The sequence below is a fragment of the Staurois parvus genome, unplaced genomic scaffold, assembly GCF_062004578.1.
Source record: "Staurois parvus isolate SC_StPar_1 unplaced genomic scaffold, SC_StPar_1.0 ptg000132l, whole genome shotgun sequence".
Lineage (NCBI taxonomy): Eukaryota > Metazoa > Chordata > Amphibia > Anura > Ranidae > Staurois > Staurois parvus.
The window spans coordinates 6101671-6123213 of NW_028317928.1; the positions used below are offsets into that span (position 1 = coordinate 6101671).

The following is a 21543-nucleotide window of genomic DNA, read 5'->3' on the forward strand; positions in this document are numbered from 1 at the left end:
ACAAACCAGTTTGAAGACATTTCATATAGTGGTTCCCAAGCTAGACGTCAAGAAAAGCTGTAGTAAATCTTCATTAGCCAAAGTCTTCAAAAGACTCTTAATGAAGTCATGTAGTACATAGCCCCTCGTAAACAGTCCAATGAGCAATACACAGCTGCAAGTCTGAATTTAAACTAAAACTTGACTTTTACACATCTAAAACTCTCAAGTCTTGTTCATACTCCATACCTTTAGTGGTCATTTTGATACCTTTATAAAAAAAGTGGTTGCACTTTTTGGGGAGATGCCAATGTATGGGAAGATGCCAAAACATGCTGGCTGCTTCTGGGCCCAGGGTGGATGCCAAATGTTACATTTCAAAACAATACTTTATTGTCAATTTGTAGATGATCATTATTTATTAGCTATACTCCACTGGGTGGATAAAACCTTTTGCAGCTATTTATTTGGCAGATTAAGACTTCTTGACGCGTTTCGTGAACAAAAGTTCACTTTTCGTATGATTTCGAAGATTTTGTTTGTACAAATGAAGATATAACATGTGACGGGAGTCACTTTGGGTGGGGGGCCCATGGAACCCAGCTCACTTTGGAGAGATGGGGAGACCCCTGTCTCAGCTCCCATTATCCCGCTTATGTGTAAATCACCCTGTGCCTGTTAGGGGTACAGGGTGATCTGACCTAATATTGGGGTGGGGGTTGTTGATTGTTTAATGTCATGTGGCTGCATCCCATTGTTCTATTGTTTGTCTGGTTTGGGAACAAACTATTATGGGATGTATGTTTTTATGTGTATTAGCTTAGTGGGGGGGCGTGTCTCCGGCAGCCCTCCCTCCTGATGGGACTTTCTGCTGGAGTGAAGTTTGAATACCTGTGTGTCTCTTGTTACTAAATGTAGATTGCCCCCCCCCCGTGTCATTATGCAGGGAGGGGGGATTGTCCCCTGAGTGTATATATCTTGTATCTGTGTTCAAATAAAGTATTCTACCTCCTGGTTTACTTCAAGACTGGTATCGTCTAATCTTGTATGGTGGCATGTGGTGTCTGTTGTTGGTGTTCGGACGGGGAAGCAGTATTCTAACGGAAGTACCTGTCAGGGCAGGGTCACGCACTGACTGATGACAACCACCACCCACAGACCGGAGTCCCTCAGGGCACGGAGTCTAAGTCCCAGGCTGCCCTTCACCAGGGCCCCTGGTGGTGGGGATGGACTTGACGCAGCCAGGAACCAGGTCACGGCCCCCGAGACACCCCAGCTGCGGTAGTGGCCGCCGCCAATGGTGTGTAGCTGGTAGGGACCAGATAGACAGAGTAGTCGGGCAGGCCGGGTTGATAACAACGGGACAAACGGTACAGAACGGTAGACAAGAATAACAGGTCACAGGCCGGGTTCAGCAACGGAAGGTCAGATCAGTGAAAAACGCAGAGAATGGTCAGTCAAAAGCCGAGTCAGATTCCAGGAGAGCCACGAGAGTATAAACGGAGCTATAGTCGCACTAACACACAAGACACGAATGCAAAGGGCACGTGCGAACAACAGGCTTATATGTGATCAACCACACCCCTCTGGGGGCCTGAAGGCATAAAAGACTCCCACCATGCTCTGCAGAAATCCAGATGGATGCCAGCACATGGAGCAGCATAACCTCTGGGAAAAGGTAGGACCTTGACAGTACCTAAGCGCAGTCTGGGTCAGTTCCGTTATACAACATTCTTCTCTTGTATTCCTGAAGAAGTGGATTTTGGTTCACAAAATGTGCTTTTGTTCAATGATAATCTACAAATTGACAACAGAGTAATATTTTCTTAAATATAACATTTTCCATCCACCCCTGGGCCCCATAGCAGCCGGCATGATCTGCTATGGCTCTAGTTACCCTATGCCACTTGCTGACATTACTCAGTCCTCATAACAGGACTTATGCAGGCCATAGATGGGTCGAAAATCGAGGATGAAGAAGAAGAGGATGAGGAAGAAGAAGAAGAAGAGGATGAGGAAGAAGAAGAAGATGAGGATGAGGAAGAAGAAGAAGAAGAGGATGAGGAAGAAGAAGAAGAAGAGGATGAGGAAGAAGAAGAAGAAGAGGATGAGGATGAAGAAGAAGAAGAAGAAGAAGAAGAGGATGAGGATGAAGAAGGAGAAGAAGAAGAGGAGGATGAAGAAGAAGAGAAAGAAGAAGAGGATGAGGAAGAAGAAGAAGAGGATGAGGATGAAGAAGAGGATGAGGAAGAAGAAGAAGAAGAAGAAGAAGAAGAGGATGAGGATGAAGAAGGAGAAGAAGAGGAGGATGAAGAAGAAGAAGAGGATGAGGATGAGGAAGAAGAAGAAGAGGATGAGGATGAGGATGAAGAAGAAGAAGAAGAAGAAGAAGAGGATGAGGATGAAGAAGAAGAGGATGAGGATGAAGAAGAAGAAGAGGATGAGGATGAAGAAGAAGAAGAGGATGAGGATGAAGAAGAAGAGGATGAGGATGATGAAGAAGAAGAGGATGAGGGTGAGGAAGAAGAAGAAGAAGAAGAGGATGAAGAAGAAGAGGATGAGGAAGAAGAAGAAGAGGATGAGGAAGAAGAAGAAGAAGAGGATGTAGAAGAAGAAGAAGAGGATGAGGATGAAGAAGAGGAGGATGAGGATGAAGAAGAGGATGAGGATGAAGAAGAAGAAGAGGATGAGGATGTAGAAGAAGAGGATGGGGATGAAGAAGAAGAAGAAGAAGAAGAGGATGAGGATGAGGATGAAGAAGAGGATGAGGATGAAGAAGAGGATGAGGATGATGATGAAGAAGAAGAGGATGAGGATGAAGAAGAAGAAGAAGAAGTAGGATGAAAATAAGAAGAATTCCAGTCCAGCAAAAAGTGTATCTGCAGAGAGCTCCGCTATTTCTGACAGTTCTCTGACAGTTCTTTGACATTTACAGCGGTTGCAACAATGTATCTATTTGTTCCCGAATAAAAACATCTGTATCCTAAATGGAAACAAATAGATACAATGTTTCAACTGCTGTAAATGTGAAGGAACTGTCAGAGAACTGTCAGAAATAGCGGAGCTCTCTGCAGGGACACTTTTTGCCGGCTGTAGAAGGGATGAAAATCGGCCGATTTTTTTTTTACCATTGATGGTAACGTCGGCCGCTTGAACAACCGAATTTTCGTTTTTTAAAAGAAAAATCTGCCGTTTTTCTCCCCATCTATGGCCTGCATTAGGAGTTGACTACATTTCTGGTACATCAAAGGGTATTTTTTTTTATTTGTAGGAAATACAGGGAAATGTGCATGTATTGTAGAGATGTAGTGCAGGAGTTTTATTTTTGATGTACAATTTATATAAAGGAAGCAGAATAGTCCTATTTTTTAATGCCACCTAATATGAACCCCTTTAAATATAGTTGCCAAATGACTAATATTGTAGACCCCATTTACCATATTGCCCCTAATATAACCCTCATAGGCACTAATGTCCAGTGGCCTATATTGCAGACATAGCCCCTTTACCATATTACCTATAATAGAAGCCCCAATACACCTAGGCATCCCATGGCCCATATGGCATAACCTAATTTCCCTTTCTGCTGTGGTGCATTTATTCCTCTCTTTGTTTCCTCTTTTTATCAATAAAATGTAAATGAAAAAACAAAGTCATACTTTTGATTGAATTTCATTCAAAATGATACAAACTAATAATGAAAATATATAGCATTCCCCTTAGTGGACCCAGTTACCTGGTGGCCCATTGGCTCCTTTTGCGCCAGCTGGTCCGGAAATTCCTTGTATTCCAGGAGGACCTAATTAGTCATGAAAGTAAAAGCCAGAGTTTAATCTGCTTCTTTGTCCTTTAAACAAAAATGAAGGTTTGATCTCTCTGGTTCCAGTCCAGTAGTACCAAGTATTTGACAAGCTTACCGTGTCTTCAAGCTGGCCAATGAAGACGCCTGCACCCATCATAGCACATCCCTGAATTGTCAGAAAAGTTGTAACTCTTTGCTCTGTTTCAAATGACACTTTATGCATTGACATATGTCTTTAGAGGCATGACATGGTATCATCCACAGGCAGCTTAACTCTTCAGTAAGGGAAGCACAGTGGCTAAGTGGTTAGCACTTCTGGCTGGTGACACTAGATTGTTGGTTTGAACCCCAACCTCGGCACCACCTGCCTGAAGTTTGCATGTTCTCTCTGTACCTGTGCGGGTTTCCTCCCACACTTCAAAGGCATGCCGGTAGGTTAATTGGCTTCTATCTAAATTGGCCCTCACATGTGTATGTATGAATGTGAGTTAGGGACCTTAGATTGTACGCTCCTTGAGGGCCGGGACTGATGTGGATGTACAGTATATATGTAAAGTGCTGTGTAAATTGATGGTGATATATACACTCATGCCACTTTATTAGGTGCACCTTGCTAGTGCCAAGAATACATCCCCCACAGCAGTACACAACTAGCCTGAACCGTTGATACAAGGCAGGATGGATCCATGCTTTCATGTTGTTTACACCAAATTCTGACCCTACCATCTGAATGTCGCAACAACCAATCTGCCCATTCTCCTCTGCCATCAAGTAGGCATTTTCCTCCCAACAACTGCCACTCTTTGGATATTTTCTCCTTTTTAGACCATTCTCTGTAAACCCTAGAGATGGTTGTGTGTGAAAATTCCAGTAGATCAGCAGTTTTTGAAATACTCAGACCAGCCCGTTTGGCACCAACAACCATGCCACATTCAAAGTCATCTAAATCCCCTTTCTTCCCCATTCTGATGCTCGGTTTGAACTTCAGTAAGTTGTCTTCACCACATCTAAATGCCTAAATGCACTGAGTTGCTGCCATGTGATTGAGCTGATTAGTAATTTGTGTTACCAAGCAATTGCACAGGTGTACCTAATAAAGTGGCCGGTGGGTGTAGGTACCTGTAATAAATAAATAATATAAGACAGAGTTGAAGCCAACATAATTTTACTTCAAACATTTGCAGTAAAGGGGATGGTTTTCCAGTCTTTTGAAGTGCAAGAAGACAATGACATTCCTAAGCCCTGTCTCTGCAAAGAACTAACACTGACTGAGAGAGTGTGGAAAAAATAAGAGAGGTCTAGCTAGGACTGAACTAACTAACACTTAACAGGAGGAGGGGGGACAGAGGGAGATATCAAAGCACATAATTAAACAAGTTGTAATGGCCCAACACAGCCACTAGATGCCGGCATCCTTCAGAACAATAATAACCCAATGCAGTTCAATACAACACAGAAACAATACTGTACATATCATTGAGACAGAACATTCTTCTACAGTTCAGAGTTTACCTGAAGTGCATAGTATGGCCATAATTTCTGAATTTGCAGGAAAGTGATGACTTTGTTCTTCTACAGTTCAGGCCTACCTGGAGCTCCTTTGTCTCCTTTTTCTCCCTTTGGTCCTGCTGGGCCCTTTTCTCCTTTTGGTCCAGTTTGTCCAGTGCTCCCTGGTGGTCCAGATGGACCTAGTTATGTAATATATTTAAAGAGTTACAATGGATCTTTCATGAGATATATTTTTTAATTTTAAGCAGGGGCATAACTACAGATCATAGGGGCCCCTTAGAATAATTAAAATTTTCCCCATTGTGGGCCTCCTAGGTATGAATTCCCATTGTTAATTGAGTCACCCATTGTTTCTGCCTTGAGGTGAATAGTCTTGTGTCAACTTTACCTCGTTACCTAACCATTGGGGGATGTTTCCCCTAATGTGTAATATTTGTTTTTATTGTTCATGTGGGGACTGCCCCTATTTTTGAAGTGTATAAAAACCTGTATTTCTGTTCAATAAAGATATTCCTTTGTATTTTATCTCAATATCTTGTCTGTGCATGATGCTTGGTGTAAAGGGCTGGTATTAGCTTTTGGTCTGCTGGAAGGGTTTGGAGGCCATGAGGCACTGTTTGGCAGAGGCACCCAGGTCTGTCACATAAGTACACTAATCAGGACCGGTGCTGTGGATAGAGGTTGCAGGGAAAAAGGGCAACAGTGCAGGGAATAAACCTTAAACATTTATTTTCCAGCTGACCGCAATGTCCTCAGTAGGGCTTCAGTGTAGGTCCTATGTCTTTCCACCCCAACCATTGCCATAATAAGCAAGTGCTAAAAGAAGTGGTATAGTAGTCAGTAAAAAGGGTTATCTTCATATGCACATAATTTGTTTATGTTTAAATTGCCTCAAACAGCCCCCTGAATGGGGCCTCTTCCACCCTCAGGCCTCAAGGAAATCACGTGGGCTGCTATGGCTATTGCTACGCCACCAATCTATTGGAAGCTTTGGCTGAATTGCTGACTAGAGAACAAAACAAGGTCTTCATTTCTTTACAATGTTTCTTTTTTTACCTGAAGGCCCGGTGATTCCTTTGTCTCTTTTTGGGCCAGCTGGTCCTGCAACCCCTGGGGTGCCAGGTATTCCTAAACAACCATGTGATACGGTTACTGACAAGAAGTAAGTTTAGAGGACCATATAGAATTATATCTATAGTTACTGCAAATACAATTGGTGCTAAAGGTTAGGCAAAAAAAATCACGAGATTCCATGGGTTTGGTTGATTTCTTCTCTCCAACATCAACCAATGCACCTGCTCTTTTAGGTTGGAGACTAATGATCTATATTGAAGATATAGAATAGCCCCCATCATCAGTGCCAGGACGAGGTCATCTAGTACCTAGGGCGAACATGCCAAATAGCACCCCCTCCAATCAAGATGTATGAGCATTCTTTCTGAATCAGAAAAAATCCCCCCCCACACACACACAAAATGAAGCATTAATCTGCATGCTTACTTCCTAAGCATAAATTCCTTCTCCTTCCAGTACAAATCCACCCCCCTGCTGGAATCTCCCATCACAAATTTTTGCCCCCTATCCCCTCCCCAGCTCATATCCTCTCTCTTCCCATTTGACCCCACTACCAATACTCCTACCAAAAAAACAATTTCTCCCTCTTAGCACAAGTCCTCTAGCCCTCACATTTTCCCTACAAGCACAAATCCTTACCTTCCACTTCAAATCCCACCCCATCAGCACAAATTCCCCTCCCCCTAGTCCCTCCTGCATATTTCTTCCAGTCCTAGCACAAATACCCCCCAATCATCCCTACTAGCACAAATACCCCTTCCCCTAGTAAAATTCCCCTCCTAGCACAAATCCCCTCACTCCCACCATATTACTTTTGTAGCACAACCCCCCCCGAATCCCCTCTCCTAGCACAAATCCTCTTCCCCCATACCCCTCCCAACACAAATCCCCCAAAACCACCATTCTTAGCACACCTCCCCAAATTTACCCTCCTAGAACAATTCTTACCCCCTGCCGCCCCCTAAATTCCCCTTTCTAACCCAAATCCCCTCTCCCCAATCTCCTTGTAGTACCTCCCTACCTCACATGATACCACAATGTCCAGGGCAGCCGCCCTTCCTTCCTGCCCACCACTTGTCCCGGCCCTGGCCCTCCATATACCATATTATCCCAATACAAGCCCACCTAAAGGGTATCTAATCCCCAAATTGGCAAGACGGTGATGACTCTCTTCTTCTACAGTTCAGAGTTTACCTGAAGCTCCTTTGTCTCCTCTTTCTCCCTTTGGTCCTGCTGGCCCCTGCTCTCCTCTTGGTTCAGTTTCTCCAGTGTTTCCTGGTTGTCCAGGCTGACCTAGTTATGGAATACACTTAAAGAGTTAAAGTGGACCTCTCATCAGATATATTTTTTTCATTTTGGGCAGGGGCCTCACTACAGATCATGGGGCCCCATGGCAAACTTTGATGGGTTATCCTGGTGACCTCCCTATTTGTCATTGATCTTAACACAAAGTATGTCTAAATCAAGGGCAAGTAGGAGGAGAGCTGTCAATTTTTTTAAAATATATTCTTCAGATTTTTTTTAACATATAAAAAGTCATTTTAACATATATTTTACATATATTTGTAAATGCATTCCAAAAATGTAGATCTGTATTTTTAAATACATACATTTTATTTGAAAATGTATTTTTTAAAATATTTTTCAGATATTTTGTAATAAAAACATATTTCAACATACAGTATATATATATATATATAAAAATATATAATGAAATATATTGAATATGGTCAAAATTGCAGTATTTCAAATATATGACAATATATTTGGGAAGAATATTTTTAAAATATATATCAAATATATATTTCTTCCAAGTGGGTGGACCCTGGCTTGCTTACCGTCTAGTGGGGTGATCCTGAGGACTTCGACCAGGTACTAACATGCAGCAAAAACCATCTCCACCTTCAGGAGCTCTGGTGAATTCAGGTTAGTGCTTAGACCTTGCACCTTGGGTGAGCTTGTATCATCTGCCACGGTGACCTGCTTGTATACCTAATCTGCTGGTCGGTGGGAACGTTCTACTGCTATAGCTACTGATCCCCAAGCCTGACCACTGACTGTGCCAATTGGCCAGTGCAGCCTCAGAAGACGTCTGTTATGGCGAAACACGTTGGTAGGAGCCTTCTCTGTGACATCATTGCATACAGGTTTTCCAGAAGTCTGGAATTCTTATGCTGTTTGGTGACTATACTGAGAACTTTTATACTCTTTATGCTTCTGAGTGCAAAACCAAATTATTAAATGGTGTTTTAAATTATCTACACTATGAGAGGTGTATTTTCTGTTCCCATGCACCTACATTAGGCTTTCATCTGAGGAGTGGTGTTTGAACCATCAGTGGCTGGATTGATGCGGAGATTTCTCTATCTGGCATAATAAACTAAAGGGTTTACTGACCACTCTGAACAAGAGGGTCAATGTATCTGGTATGCCTGCATCTTGCTTACACGGTGGTGTTGGGTGTTACTGGTGATAGTCAGAAGTCAACCAAGTTTGGATTGCACATTTCCAAGAGGACTGTTATGTAATTCACACTCTTGGATATTTTTCACTTTGTGTTTTTTTTTTTCACTGGACTTTTGGTTTCATATATTTTGCACTTTAATGGTAATTTATAATTGAAGATTTTGGGTAACTTATCATATACCATATTAATGTATTTTTAATTTAGTATTATTTTGTACACACATGTATAAGCACAACACACAATATCTAATTTGTTCATTGGAGAGGATATCCTCTTTGGTGTTTGCAGCTTATTAAGATTATTTCTCCTTTTACACAATTTGAGGGGTTTTCATTTGTTAGTAGTTTGGTGTTTACAATATGGAAGATTCCTGGAAAACGGTTACATGGAGGGACCCTCAGACAGGAGGGGTGAACCATTACTACAATCCCCGTCAACATGAGTAATTTACCGTATTTGTATATTGTTTACAAACAGTAGAAAAATGCTAAACGCACTGTGTACATATTGGTGATCATATTCATGCTGAACATATGCAGTATAAACTTTTGCACTCTGTAGGGATTATGCTATCATGGTAAAAATGTTCTTTTTTGCTGTTTATGGCTATTTGGAGATCTGACTGAAGGAAGAGGGCTTCTGTTGCCATTTTGTTTGGGTCCTGCAGAGTCCTAAGGGGACATTTTTTCTGCCCCGCTGTAGTCGGTATATACCATACCATATTTTAACATGGGGGAAGTGTAGGGTATGGCATACATGTAGTTTTCCTGACTCGCCATAAGATGTAACTATTGCAAAAAGTAAACCCTGGGATGGGATAGGCTATATAGGAAAACAGGAGGCTTATTGGGTTGCTTTTAATGGAGTGGGGCATTGTAGTCTGATTCTCTGTCTTGGGCCAGGAAATAGAGTATAGTGTAGGCGGTAAGCCAGAACCACATAGTTTTCCCTTGGGGGGAAAGCCTTAGGACATTCTCACCTGGGACTGGTCACATCCCCATTCTTTTTGGCTATTGGGCTATCTCTCTCACTATGTTGCTGTCAACTTGTTGTGGACTGTTTGCCACTATTGAAGCCATGTGCTACAACCCCCAAGGGTGGCTGCATTTTTATGTTTGATTATTGTAAAGATATCAAAGAGACTATTCTTGTGTGGTCTGATTGCTGATTCTACAAGAATGGAGCATCAGTTGGACACCACACTGGTGTCTTCAGCAGGGTCCATTGCTAGTAAGGTAGGAGCAGGTTGGAAAAGAGCCTTGGGGTCCTGGTTACAAATTGCTGGATTGCCCTCAGGTTCCCCTTACAGGTGAAATGATGGAAACCCTGGGGAGCCCCATGCTGGAGAACTCTAGTGGCCATGGGTGTCACCTGAGCCAGACAACACAGAGTGGATGTGCTCCCCATACTTCAAGCGTTACACCAATGGACCCCTTAGGCACAATCTTCATTTTCCGGAGATGTCTGCATGTAGAGATGAGAAGACGGTGGGGCCCTCACTAGGAATGCCTTTCAGCAGTTCACTGGATCAACAGAAACAGAGATATTTACTTACTTCAGCCATCATTTGAAGGTGGCAGCACCCAGCTTAAGTTAAAACAATCCAGCTTAGTTGGGAGAAGAGTTAAGAGACCCATTACTCACAGAAGGGTGCCCTAGAGTCCAGCATCTCATGGCTGTGAGTTGTCTCAAAAATGTATGAAGTCCATCCACCGCTTTAGGCCCCCCCACAATGGACATGGGACATCTAGTTGGCCAAAAACAGAAATTGCAACAGACCGCTACTGTGCCCTATCTACAGGCTCCCCTCAGCCTGCTATGGTGAATGACAGCACTTGGTTTCAGTGGCAACCGAAGAGCGCTGTCACTAACACCTAATTATTTATTCATCTCCTTCTAACCAGCATGGGGTGAGGGGGAACCTGTCAACAATACTAGCTCAACAATCACAACATGTAAAAGAACAAGACCAAGGGATATATGCATTTGGTCCCCTGGGTTTTCAAAAACTGTTTTAACTTTGTGTTGATATGTCTTTTAATCTTCTAATTTAAAGTTGAAAAATCGACACTTTAGTTTAGTGGATAAGGTAAGGTACCTTTTTCCCCGTTTCCTCCTCTTTCTCCTGTTGCTCCAGGCGGACCAGCAATTCCTTGTACTCCAGAAGAACCTAATCAATCATGAAATTGTAAAAGCTGAAGCTTAATCTGCTTATAATGTGCTTTCCTTAGTTCCTTCTTTTTCCCAGTTTTAACATTCTAAGAAGCAGACAGCATCGGCAGGCACCAAAGAAAACATAAGGGACTGGCTTTGTGCAATATCGCTGCACATAGCAAGTCAGTATAACATCTTTTTTTTATTTCAATTAAAAAGAAAACTTTTGGCTTTTTTAGAATCACTTTAACTGCAGTCACTACTACTGAGAAAAGTTGTGTTGCTTTCCCTCTTTTCCATTCATATTGCTCGTATCACTTCTCTCAAACAATGCATTTAATTCTGTGAATTGGAAAGGAGCATTTGAAAGACAGGATCTCCTCTGCCTATTCACAGATTGCCATGCATTGTGGAATTGTAGTAATATGAGTTCTATGAATGGTAGAAACAGCAGAAGCGGACAGGCGGTGCAACCTTTTTCAGTAACAGTGATGTCTGAAATTGTAGCAATATGAGTTCTGTGAATGGTGGGGACAACAGAAGGGGGCAGGTGGTGCAACTTTTTCAGTAACAGTGATGTCTGTTAACCTTTACAACATTGATCTGGGAAGCATCTGGCAGTTGTGAAGGAGGCACAGAAGGTAAGATTTTTACAGAAGCAGCTGCCTGCAGGTAATGGGATATACAACATCACACATAACTAATGTATATGGCATTGTATCCCCACAAAAATATACTAAACTTCAGATTTAAATAAAGATGGAGATTAATTCTCATTGGTTCCAGTTCAGTAGTGCCAAACATTTCATGAGTTTCTCCTGTTTTCAGACTCTTTCACTCATCAGAGCATGGCGGTAATCCTTAAATTGACAGGAAAGTGATGACTGTTCTACAGTTCAAAGTTTACCTGAATCTCCTGTGTCTCCTCTTTCTCCCTTTGGTCCTACTGGTCCCTGCTCTCCACTTGCTCCAGTTTCTCCGTTTTTTCCTGGGGGTCCAGGTGGACCTAGTCATGGAATACATAGTTACATAATGCAAGTTAACAACATTTACAAAAATTATTACTGCAATGAATATTACAGCAGGAAATGAACAAAATCAAACAAGCACACACAATATCATAGTAAAGGTACTTGATGTTGTCAGAGATGGATGACAGCAAGACCTGAAGATCCTGCTCCATTACAGAACACCTAGACATAGCAACATTCCACTTTTTCCTGCCCATTGATTTTTTATGGCCTGTACTTACTGAGACTCTTGGTAGCACAAAGTAAGTTCCAAACCCCATGAAATAAATTTAAAGCTGGTTTTAGAAATTAAACGAAATCCACCCTTGCAATGGCGCCCCTTAACATTGCAAGGTTTAAAGTCTTGGTCTTGGGATACACAGAAAAGGACTAATAGTTATCTTGCAATCAAACTCCTACAGCCTACTATCTATGGCCCTTCAGGTGGCAGGTGCATGCTCACTCCCACCATGTACAATACAGGGTTAACTGCGCTGTATTGTACGTGATGGCGCCAAGGCTCTGCCTGTAGGCAAGTGGTAGAGTGGAGTCTCCTCCCTGGAAGAAGGAGGTAGACTAGACAGGTCCTAGTTGGGAGGTGGGCAGTCTGGGGAAGTAGGAGGAAGGGGCAAGATCATCTGCTGTCCTCCTCCTCTCCCCCCACCTGGAGGAGACCTGGGTGCCCTGGGGTTTCCAATCCCATTTCCAGGAAAGAGAAGAGAAAGCCATGGAGCTGGTTTACTTCTCCATTTACTCCATCCTAGGTCAGGAAGAACATAGGTCCATCTAACTGCAGGGACAAGAGCATCCAGCTGCAGAGCTTGGGACCAAGAGTCTGATTCGTTACTGTACTGTGTTGTCCAGTTGGAGCCATGTTTCGATTGAGACTTTCAGTAAAAGAACATTAACCACATCCAGCTTCATGGTGCCTTTATTTGGTAAAAATGCTGCTTGAAAGAATGTGAGCATATGTTCTACTGGTGTCTCTTTGCTGCTGGGCCTGCAGAAAGTGCCCAGTGTCTGCAGCCGGCTGGGAGAGAAGGGGATAAAGCACACAGTCAGGAGGGTGGATCAGGGGACGGTCTCCATGCACCACCTACACATCAGGAAGAGTCATCTGGTAAAGTCTTGTATTGCCGAGAAGGTTAGCATCACATTGGGGATCACCTTGGTTGCTCACCATATGCGAGAGAGCCCACCACTCACCAATGAGCTCCAGGGAGAGGAGGAAAGTGCTGGAGCTGGACAGGCACTGCAAGGGTGCATTTTTTAAATTCCTGAAATTGGGTTAATCAGGATCATTTTATGTTAAGCAGGGTTAGACCTACACATCATGGTGCCCCATAGCAACATTTTGATTGGGCCCCCAGCGACCTCCCTGCTCCCAACATGAAGTATTTCTAAATCAGGAACAGGTAGCAGGAAAGCTGTCAGCATAGTCAGTACACTATCAGAGACCAGTGTTGTGGATAGACATTGTCCGAGAAGAGGGGCTTCAATAATCACAATATTTTATAGCACAACATAATTGTATCATGCAAATTACTTTATAACCCCAATACAAACCTCTTTAAAATGTATTTTTTTCTTGCAAAGGTACAAACTGTTAGTTTTAAGCTGAGGAAACATTTTTACAGCCAGAGAGAGACTGTGTTAGGCATCAATGAATAATTTCAGTGTTGGACAGGATGACCAGAAGCTCTGAGGACAATAAAGGACAACAAATTATTTTTATTGTACATCATGAAAAGGGAATCTGTGAACAGTGACAACCATTCTGAGGTCTCCTCCTGTACATCTAACATCAGTTCTTCTTGATTTAAAATTTCACAGGGTCAATGTCAACAGTAAATTCTGCACTCCTTAATACAGTACTGAATATGTCACACCAGAACACCACGAGATTGCTGTGAATCAGGTTCCCTTAAATTCCTTCAAAGGGTTATTTAGACAAAACCAAAATGTTATTATGGAGTATACAACAGGAAGAGTCTCCAAGACATTTAAGAGGTCAGAAGATCTCTCAGCCCTCTGGAATCCATGCAGTGAAGTATTGGGCTATATATCTTCAATTCTGTGTTTTTACTGTATTGGTATTAAAATTGTGTGTAGTTTTACCTGGTTCACCCTTTTCCCCCTTAGCTCCATCTTTCCCTTCCATGCCCGGGAGACCGTCCTTCCCTGGGGCCCCACATGTGACAATGGAGTAGGCCTTCTCATTGGCATCTTGACATATCTGCACTGCTGGAGACACTAGAGCCACATGGAGCAGAAGTACACCGAGAACCTGCACAATTGTCATTTTCCAAATATATCTTCTCTGTAGGAGAGAAAACAACATCTAGCAAATATAGAGCTACTACAGGACATCATAAAGAACTACTCTAGGACATCTAGGGCTACTAAGGTCATCAAGAACTACTCTAGGACATATAGGGCCACTATAAGACATCTAGGACTACTCTAGAACATCTAGGACTACTACATGACATAGAGAAATCTTCTAGGACATCTAGGGGTACTACAGGACATCAATAACTACTCTAGGACATCTAGGGCTACTACAGGACATTAATAACTACTCTAGAACATATAGGGCTACTACTGGACACCAAGAAAAACTACTCTAGGACATCTAGGGCTACTACAGGACATCAACAACTACTCTAGGAAATATGGGGCTACTATAAGACATCTAGGACTACTCCAGGGCATCTAGGACTACATTAGGACATCTAGGGATACTACAGGACATCAGGAACTACTCTAGGACTTATAGGGCTACTATAGGACATCTAGGACTACTCTAGGACATCTAGGATGATTCTAAGACATCTATGACTACTATAGGACATCTAGGGCTGCTACAGGACATCAAGAATTACTCTACGACATCTAGGGCTACTACAGGACATCAAGGACTACCATAGGACATATAGGGCTACTATAGAACATCTAGGACTACTCTAGGACATCTAGGATGGCTCTAAGACATCTAGGGTTAAACTATTAAAAGTGCAACATGTATATTCCCACCGGGAATATAAAATATGTGAATGTGATCCGTGTCGTATCAACACTCAAAAATCAAAAACATCAAATAATCACTCTGCCGTGAATAAATTTAGCACAATAATACAACACGTCAAATGTCCATAAAAGGTGCTCAAATGATAATATCCATGCAAGTGCTGCTAAGTGCTCACACCGTGCAATTCCTCAAATAGCCGAAGTGCCCCCTCACCTCCTTAAATCGACCCCACAGGGTCAGCTCGCTCTGAGAATCAGAACCCCTCTGAATGGCCACAGGATCCTGTTCACATCCACTCCCAGGTCCTCCACACAGCTCTATCGGAGGACCTGGGAGTGGATGTGAACAGGATCCTGTGGCCATTCAGAGGGGTTCTGATTCTCAGAGTGAGATGACCCTGTGGGGTCGATTTAAGGAGATGAGGGGGCACTTCGGCTATTTGAGGAATTGCACGGAGTGAGCACTTAGCAGCACTTGCATGGATATTATCATTTGAGCACCTTTTATGGACATTTGACGTGTTGTATTATTGTGCTAAATTTATTCACGGCAGAGTGATTATTTGATGTTTTTGATTTTTGAGTGTTGATACGACATGGATCACATATTTTATATTCCCGGAGGGAATATACATGTTGCACTTTTAATAGTTTAACCCTTTTGTACACTGGGGAGTTTTATGTATTGATATATATGTTAATGTATATTAATTTATTCACATTTATAGCGCTGCACTGTTTAATATTTATTTATTCACTTTACTCTATTGGTAAGAGGTTAGTGTCAGCTGCTTGAGGGTTAGGGCTCCATTTTAGCGCAAGAGGATTTTTTCTGTCATTTTCTAAGACATCTAGTACATCTATGGCTACTACAGGACATCAAGAACTACTCTAGAACATATAGGGCTACTACAGGAAATCAAGTACTACTCTAGGACATTTAAGACTAATACAGGACATCAAAAACTACTCTAGGATATATGTCTACTATAGGACATCTAGGACTACTCTAGAACATCTAGTATGACTCTAAGACATCTAGGACAACTCTAGGACATTTAGGGCTACTACAAGACATCAAGAACTACTCTAGAACATATAAGGCTACTACAAGACATCAAGAACTACTCTAGAACATCTAGGGCTACTACAGGACATAAAAAACTACTGTAGGACATATAGGGCTACCATAGGACATCTAGGACCTACTCTAGGACATCTAGGATGGCTGTAGGACATCTAGAATGCCTCTAGGACATCTAAGGCTACTCTAGGAAATCTAGGGCTACTACAGGACATCTAGGTCTACTGTAGCACATTTGGGGCAGGCAATTGCTCCCCCTATGCTTACATTACCATTCCGTTTGTTCCCCTGCTATACTGTTGGATACAAAGTGAAATAACTGGTACTTTTGTTATAGCAGAGTATATGACTAATGCAACTCTGGGTGCCTGAATAGCCAATCCAGGCATGAGTGCCTTAACCTAAGGGTATGGTACAGTTCTCATCAATCGCTTAAAGAGCCTAGGTATATTCTCACTGGAATCTTGTTATCCTTTTTGTACATATTTTTTTTTAGATCTTTGCTGCTTTGTCTTCTTATGTTAGGTGACGTCATTTTACAAGCCAGATTTTGGACAATGTTGAGTAGCCCATACCTTGCCGATCCTGTGCTATCCTGTGGCAACAGCTTGTGAAATTTGGGCTACACAGCATTGCCAGGGATCTTGTTGGCAGGAGGAAGAAGTCACCCCCTGACTTTGGAAGTTGAGGAAAGGTGAGTATATTGTCTGACTCTTCCCCCCACAATGTTTTAGGGAGCAGGGGAGCCATGACTAAGCAGATCTTGCCACTGATGTGGAAGGTCCTTTTTAACTGATCAAAAGGGAGCAAATAGGTTTATTGCTAGGGTTTATATACACTTTAATATATAGAAAGTTTGTGAACCTCTATACAACCACTGTGATGACAGTATTCTGAATCACCAGAAGAATAGTCGTTGAGATGGAAAACTGGGGGCTCCTTTAATGGTTAAGCTATGGGGTCTCACCTTTCATATTGTGACCTTGGTCCTAGTGTAAGCTCCAACCAGATCAACTTGGAGGCCCAAAGTACACGTTGTTAATCAATTTCAGACCAACTCAACCAGTGCCGGGACAAGGTTATTCAGTGCCCAGAGCAAAGATGTCAAACTGCTCCCCCCACCCCCCATTCATGATGTGCAAGCTTAGGAGATCCTATGCCCAGCAGTCACTTGCTTGTCAAAATCACAGCGGCTGTCACTACTCTTGTCAGCTTTGTAACAGAAGGAAGGTGCTCCATCCCTATAGTAAACCATTGCACACAGGGCAGACGCCCCTCCTGCCCATCCCCTGTCCTGGCCCTAAACTCAACTATCCATAAAATCCATGAGTTGTTAAAGTTAAAGTATAGATGTAAACCCAATAACTAAAATATCATATACATCTTGACATGTTAATGTCATTCCAAAAAAGGGGGGGGGGATATCCTCCTGCGCTTAATATGGATACGTCCCTATCTTACAGCTGCAATCACTCAACCTCAACCAATAAGTCATAAATACCATGTATTAAATAGTGAAGCACTCCAAAATTACCTAAGAAAATTCCCTATATGCATATCATAAATACCAACTGAACCTGAAATAGTCAATACCATAAGGTGATAAAAAACATATAAACTAAGTCTATTGGTGAAAAACTAAAATACATGAATACCTCATATATATACCAATCATTAATACCTCATAATTGATCTGTGATGGAAAATAACAAATATAAAATTCATAATAAATACTCAAATATCAGTGATAAAATCAATCATCATAATGATACTAATTCATAATATAATAAAAACTGTGACAATCCATGATAAATTGTGACAAACCTATGGATCAAAATAAATAGTGATTCTTCATCAAATAAATACGTAATGCATAAATTCTGTGATAAAACCATACATCAGAATAAAAAAATTTAAATAAAATGCTACTTAATTCTGTGATAAAGTAAATGAACACTGTGTCTAGAATAAACTCAAAAAGTCCATGCATAAATGTGAAAACACTATGTGATCTTCACTTCTAGTGCTCAAAAAGGAATCCTCCAATGGCAGCAATGCCTGCTCACCTCCCCACCTCGACCCACACAGGGCCACAAGGCAAAAACTCTCCTCAAAGGCAATCCTTTACTCCAGGCAGCTCAGCAAGGGACCTCAGGACTTCCACTCCACCTCCTCTCAAACGTCATATAGGACACAAACAAAGCTTCCCATAGTATGATAACGTTTATTAAGAACACTTAGCATAACATACTTTTTCCACTCACATGTAATCCTTGTATACAGCGCTTTCCACCTCACATGTAATCCTTGTTGTCAGGAATGGACTGGCCAGCAATAGTGGGACTCACCTGCCTTATGAGCTGCAGTACCAGGGCTGGCCAGCGGGTGCTCCCAGCAATCAGAGACTCAACCTTGCAGCCAGTCAAACACCTGGAACTAATTATACTGGTGTATTTAAGGGACATTCAGACCTGCAGACTCTGCCTTGGTGTTGTGTTTCTCCTGGGCCCTGTTTCCTGTTCCTGTTCCTGTCTGATTCTCTGCTGACCCTGCTCTGATCCCTGGCTTGTCTGACCATTCTCCTGCTCCTGATCCCTGGCTTGTCTGACCATTCTCCTCTGCCTGACCCTCTGTACTACGCTGCCCGCTACCTGCTGAACCTGGCTTGTGACCCCGTCCATTCTCCGCTTGCTCCCCCTGTACCTACCTGCCCGATTAATATTGACCCGGCCTGCCTGACGACGCTTGCATTGTATGTACTGTTATCTGTGGGTGGTTTGGTTTGGTTTGTTTGCACTGTGTTATGTTTTAGTATTGCACTGCGTTTATGTTTGTATTGTTAGTGTTAATAAATTACATTGTTTATAACATATCTGAAGTCTGCGTTTCCCTGCGTCAGTCACACACCTCTGGTCACACCCGGGAGCCCTGACACTTGTATACAGCGCTTTCCACCTCACATCATGGGTGTAATCACATACAGGGAGGGAAACAAATATGGCCGCTACGTCCAGACATGCGTCCCCACGTGACCGGAAGTGACTTCATCAGACCCTGATGAAGTCATGGCGCACGTGACGCAACGCGTCAGAACGCCATTCCCAGTTCAAGATTACGTCACTTCCGGTCTTGTGGGGACGCATGTCCGGACGTAGCGGCCATATTTGTTTCCCTCCCTGTATGTGAATACACCCATGATGTGAGGTGGAAAGCGCTGTATACAAGGATTACATGTGAGTGGAAAAAGTACGTTATGCTAAGTGTTCTTAATAAACGTTATCATACTATGGGAAGCTTTGTTTGTGTCCTATATGACGTTTGAGAGGAGGTGGAGTGGAAGTCCTGAGGTCCCTTGCTGAGCTGCCTGGAGTAAAGGATTGCCTTTGAGGAGAGTTTTTGCCTTGTGGCCCTGTGTGGGTCGAGGTGGGGAGGTGAGCAGGCATTGCTGCCATTGGAGGATTCCTTTTTGAGCACTAGAAGTGAAGATCACATAGTGTTTTCACATTTATGCATGGACTTTTTGAGTTTATTCTAGACACAGTGTTCATTTACTTTATCACAGAATTAAGTAGCATTTTATTTAAATTTTTTTATTCTGATGTATGGTTTTATCACAGAATTTATGCATTACGTATTTATTTGATGAAGAATCACTATTTATTTTGATCCATAGGTTTGTCACAATTTATCATGGATTGTCACAGTTTTTATTATATTATGAATTAGTATCATTATGATGATTGATTTTATCACTGATATTTGAGTATTTATTATGAATTTTATATTTGTTATTTTCCATCACAGATCAATTATGAGGTATTAATGATTGGTATATATATGAGGTATTCATGTATTTTAGTTTTTCACCAATAGACTTAGTTTATATGTTTTTTATCACCTTATGGTATTGACTATTTCAGGTTCAGTTGGTATTTATGATATGCATATAGGGAATTTTCTTAGGTAATTTTGGAGCGCTTCACTATTTAATACATGGTATTAATGTCATTCCAAAAGTCACTTTCAATCTTTTCAAATCAGTAGCTTTCAGTAAATAATCCCTGATGATCCTGCCATGAATGTCCCTGCTTAGATACTTCATCTATAAGTGTGACAACACTCTGCCTCTCAACTGTAAACCTATGACTTGGGCTTCCAACGTGGTCCTCTGTTGTCACCATTAGAAGAACAGTCCTGAGAAATGCCATGCAGCCATCCTTGAAGTGCATGCAGGCAGGAATTGGCTACAAAGAGGTTGTAGGGGATCAGCAGCACTCAGATGAAAAAGAGTGCAAACAAGGATCTTATTTTTAAGAAATGGCAGTCGTTGATCCCTAACAGTTGTGATTGACTGCTGGAATTATTCTACGCTGCAGGTATTGACTCGTATAAATATCGTTCATATAGAGTGATTTTACTCACCAACTCAGGCACTTACAATGAAGCTATCTGAATCAGGTGTAGTGAAGTCCAAGGTGCCTCTATATATCCTGACACAATATTGGCCTTCTTACACAAATCAAACTAAGCCAAGGGTTGTTAAAAACAAATATGAACAAATAAAATATGCAAATACTTGCAAGGAAATAATCTCTAACAAATAAATTTCCTGTAAAATTTATGTGTCTTGGTAAAGAGGACCACACCCTTCTCAAAGAATGCAACAATCATTTTATGTTGATCAAAGCTTTATTTAACACTTGGGTTCAATCAGAACCAAATATGACCATATGAGGCCAATGATGTCACAAGCATCCTCTCCTCTTACATGAATGCATCTGCCTGATTGGCCTGTCACTATATATATATATTTATATTGTACTGGTCACAATGGATGCATTTTGGAAGGCAGGTATGTATCCCCTCACTTTGTGCAGCAAGTGCTTCTGCAACATGTTTTTCTTCCGTGTTGCAGAACCCTGGAATCAGCTTAAAGGAATTCCAGGAAGAGTCAGCCATCATCCCTCCTGGGGAGCAACCCAGACCATCCAAGCCACATGGCTGGGGGGGGGGTCCTAATACAATGTTAGAGTTGTCACAATTGGGGCCAAATTAGGGCATAATGCCCCTGGCAAGCAGAACCCATGCAGTGCGGGCTCCCCTTGCATTCTCTTTGTACAAGGAGTCTGTACTGCACACCCCCTTTCAAGTGCATGCACCTTTAAATGCACTGTGATCATCAACCAGATTCTAGTAACAGCCTTTCTAGACAAGGGGTGACCCTGGTACAGGACACTTAGGTCTGTGGAGTGGGATCTGTGGCCAAGACAGACTGGGTCATCTACAGTCATGGCAATATTATTATTATTATATTATTATTATACAGGATTTATATAGTGCCAACAGTTTGCTCAGCGCTTTACAATATAATTACAAGGGTCTACACACTGTTGTCCTTGTCTTTTACCACCATCTGTGGAACTGTTGAATAGAA

The 21543-nt window shown here is 42.0% G+C and overlaps 1 protein-coding gene across 1 annotated transcript in view; it reads right to left on the bottom strand.

Moving 5' to 3' along the window:
- Positions 1 to 21543, bottom strand: part of LOC149466237 (uncharacterized) — a 102115-nt gene that overhangs the window by 70450 nt on the left and 10122 nt on the right. The window contains exons 2-4 of the mRNA XM_089672718.1: positions 14114 to 14315; positions 7559 to 7657; positions 3716 to 3778 (exon numbers count right to left, since the gene is read on the bottom strand). Coding sequence (XP_089528844.1) covers positions 3716 to 3778; positions 7559 to 7657; positions 14114 to 14315 — 364 coding nt within the window. The remainder of the gene's footprint in view (positions 1 to 3715; positions 3779 to 7558; positions 7658 to 14113; positions 14316 to 21543) is intronic.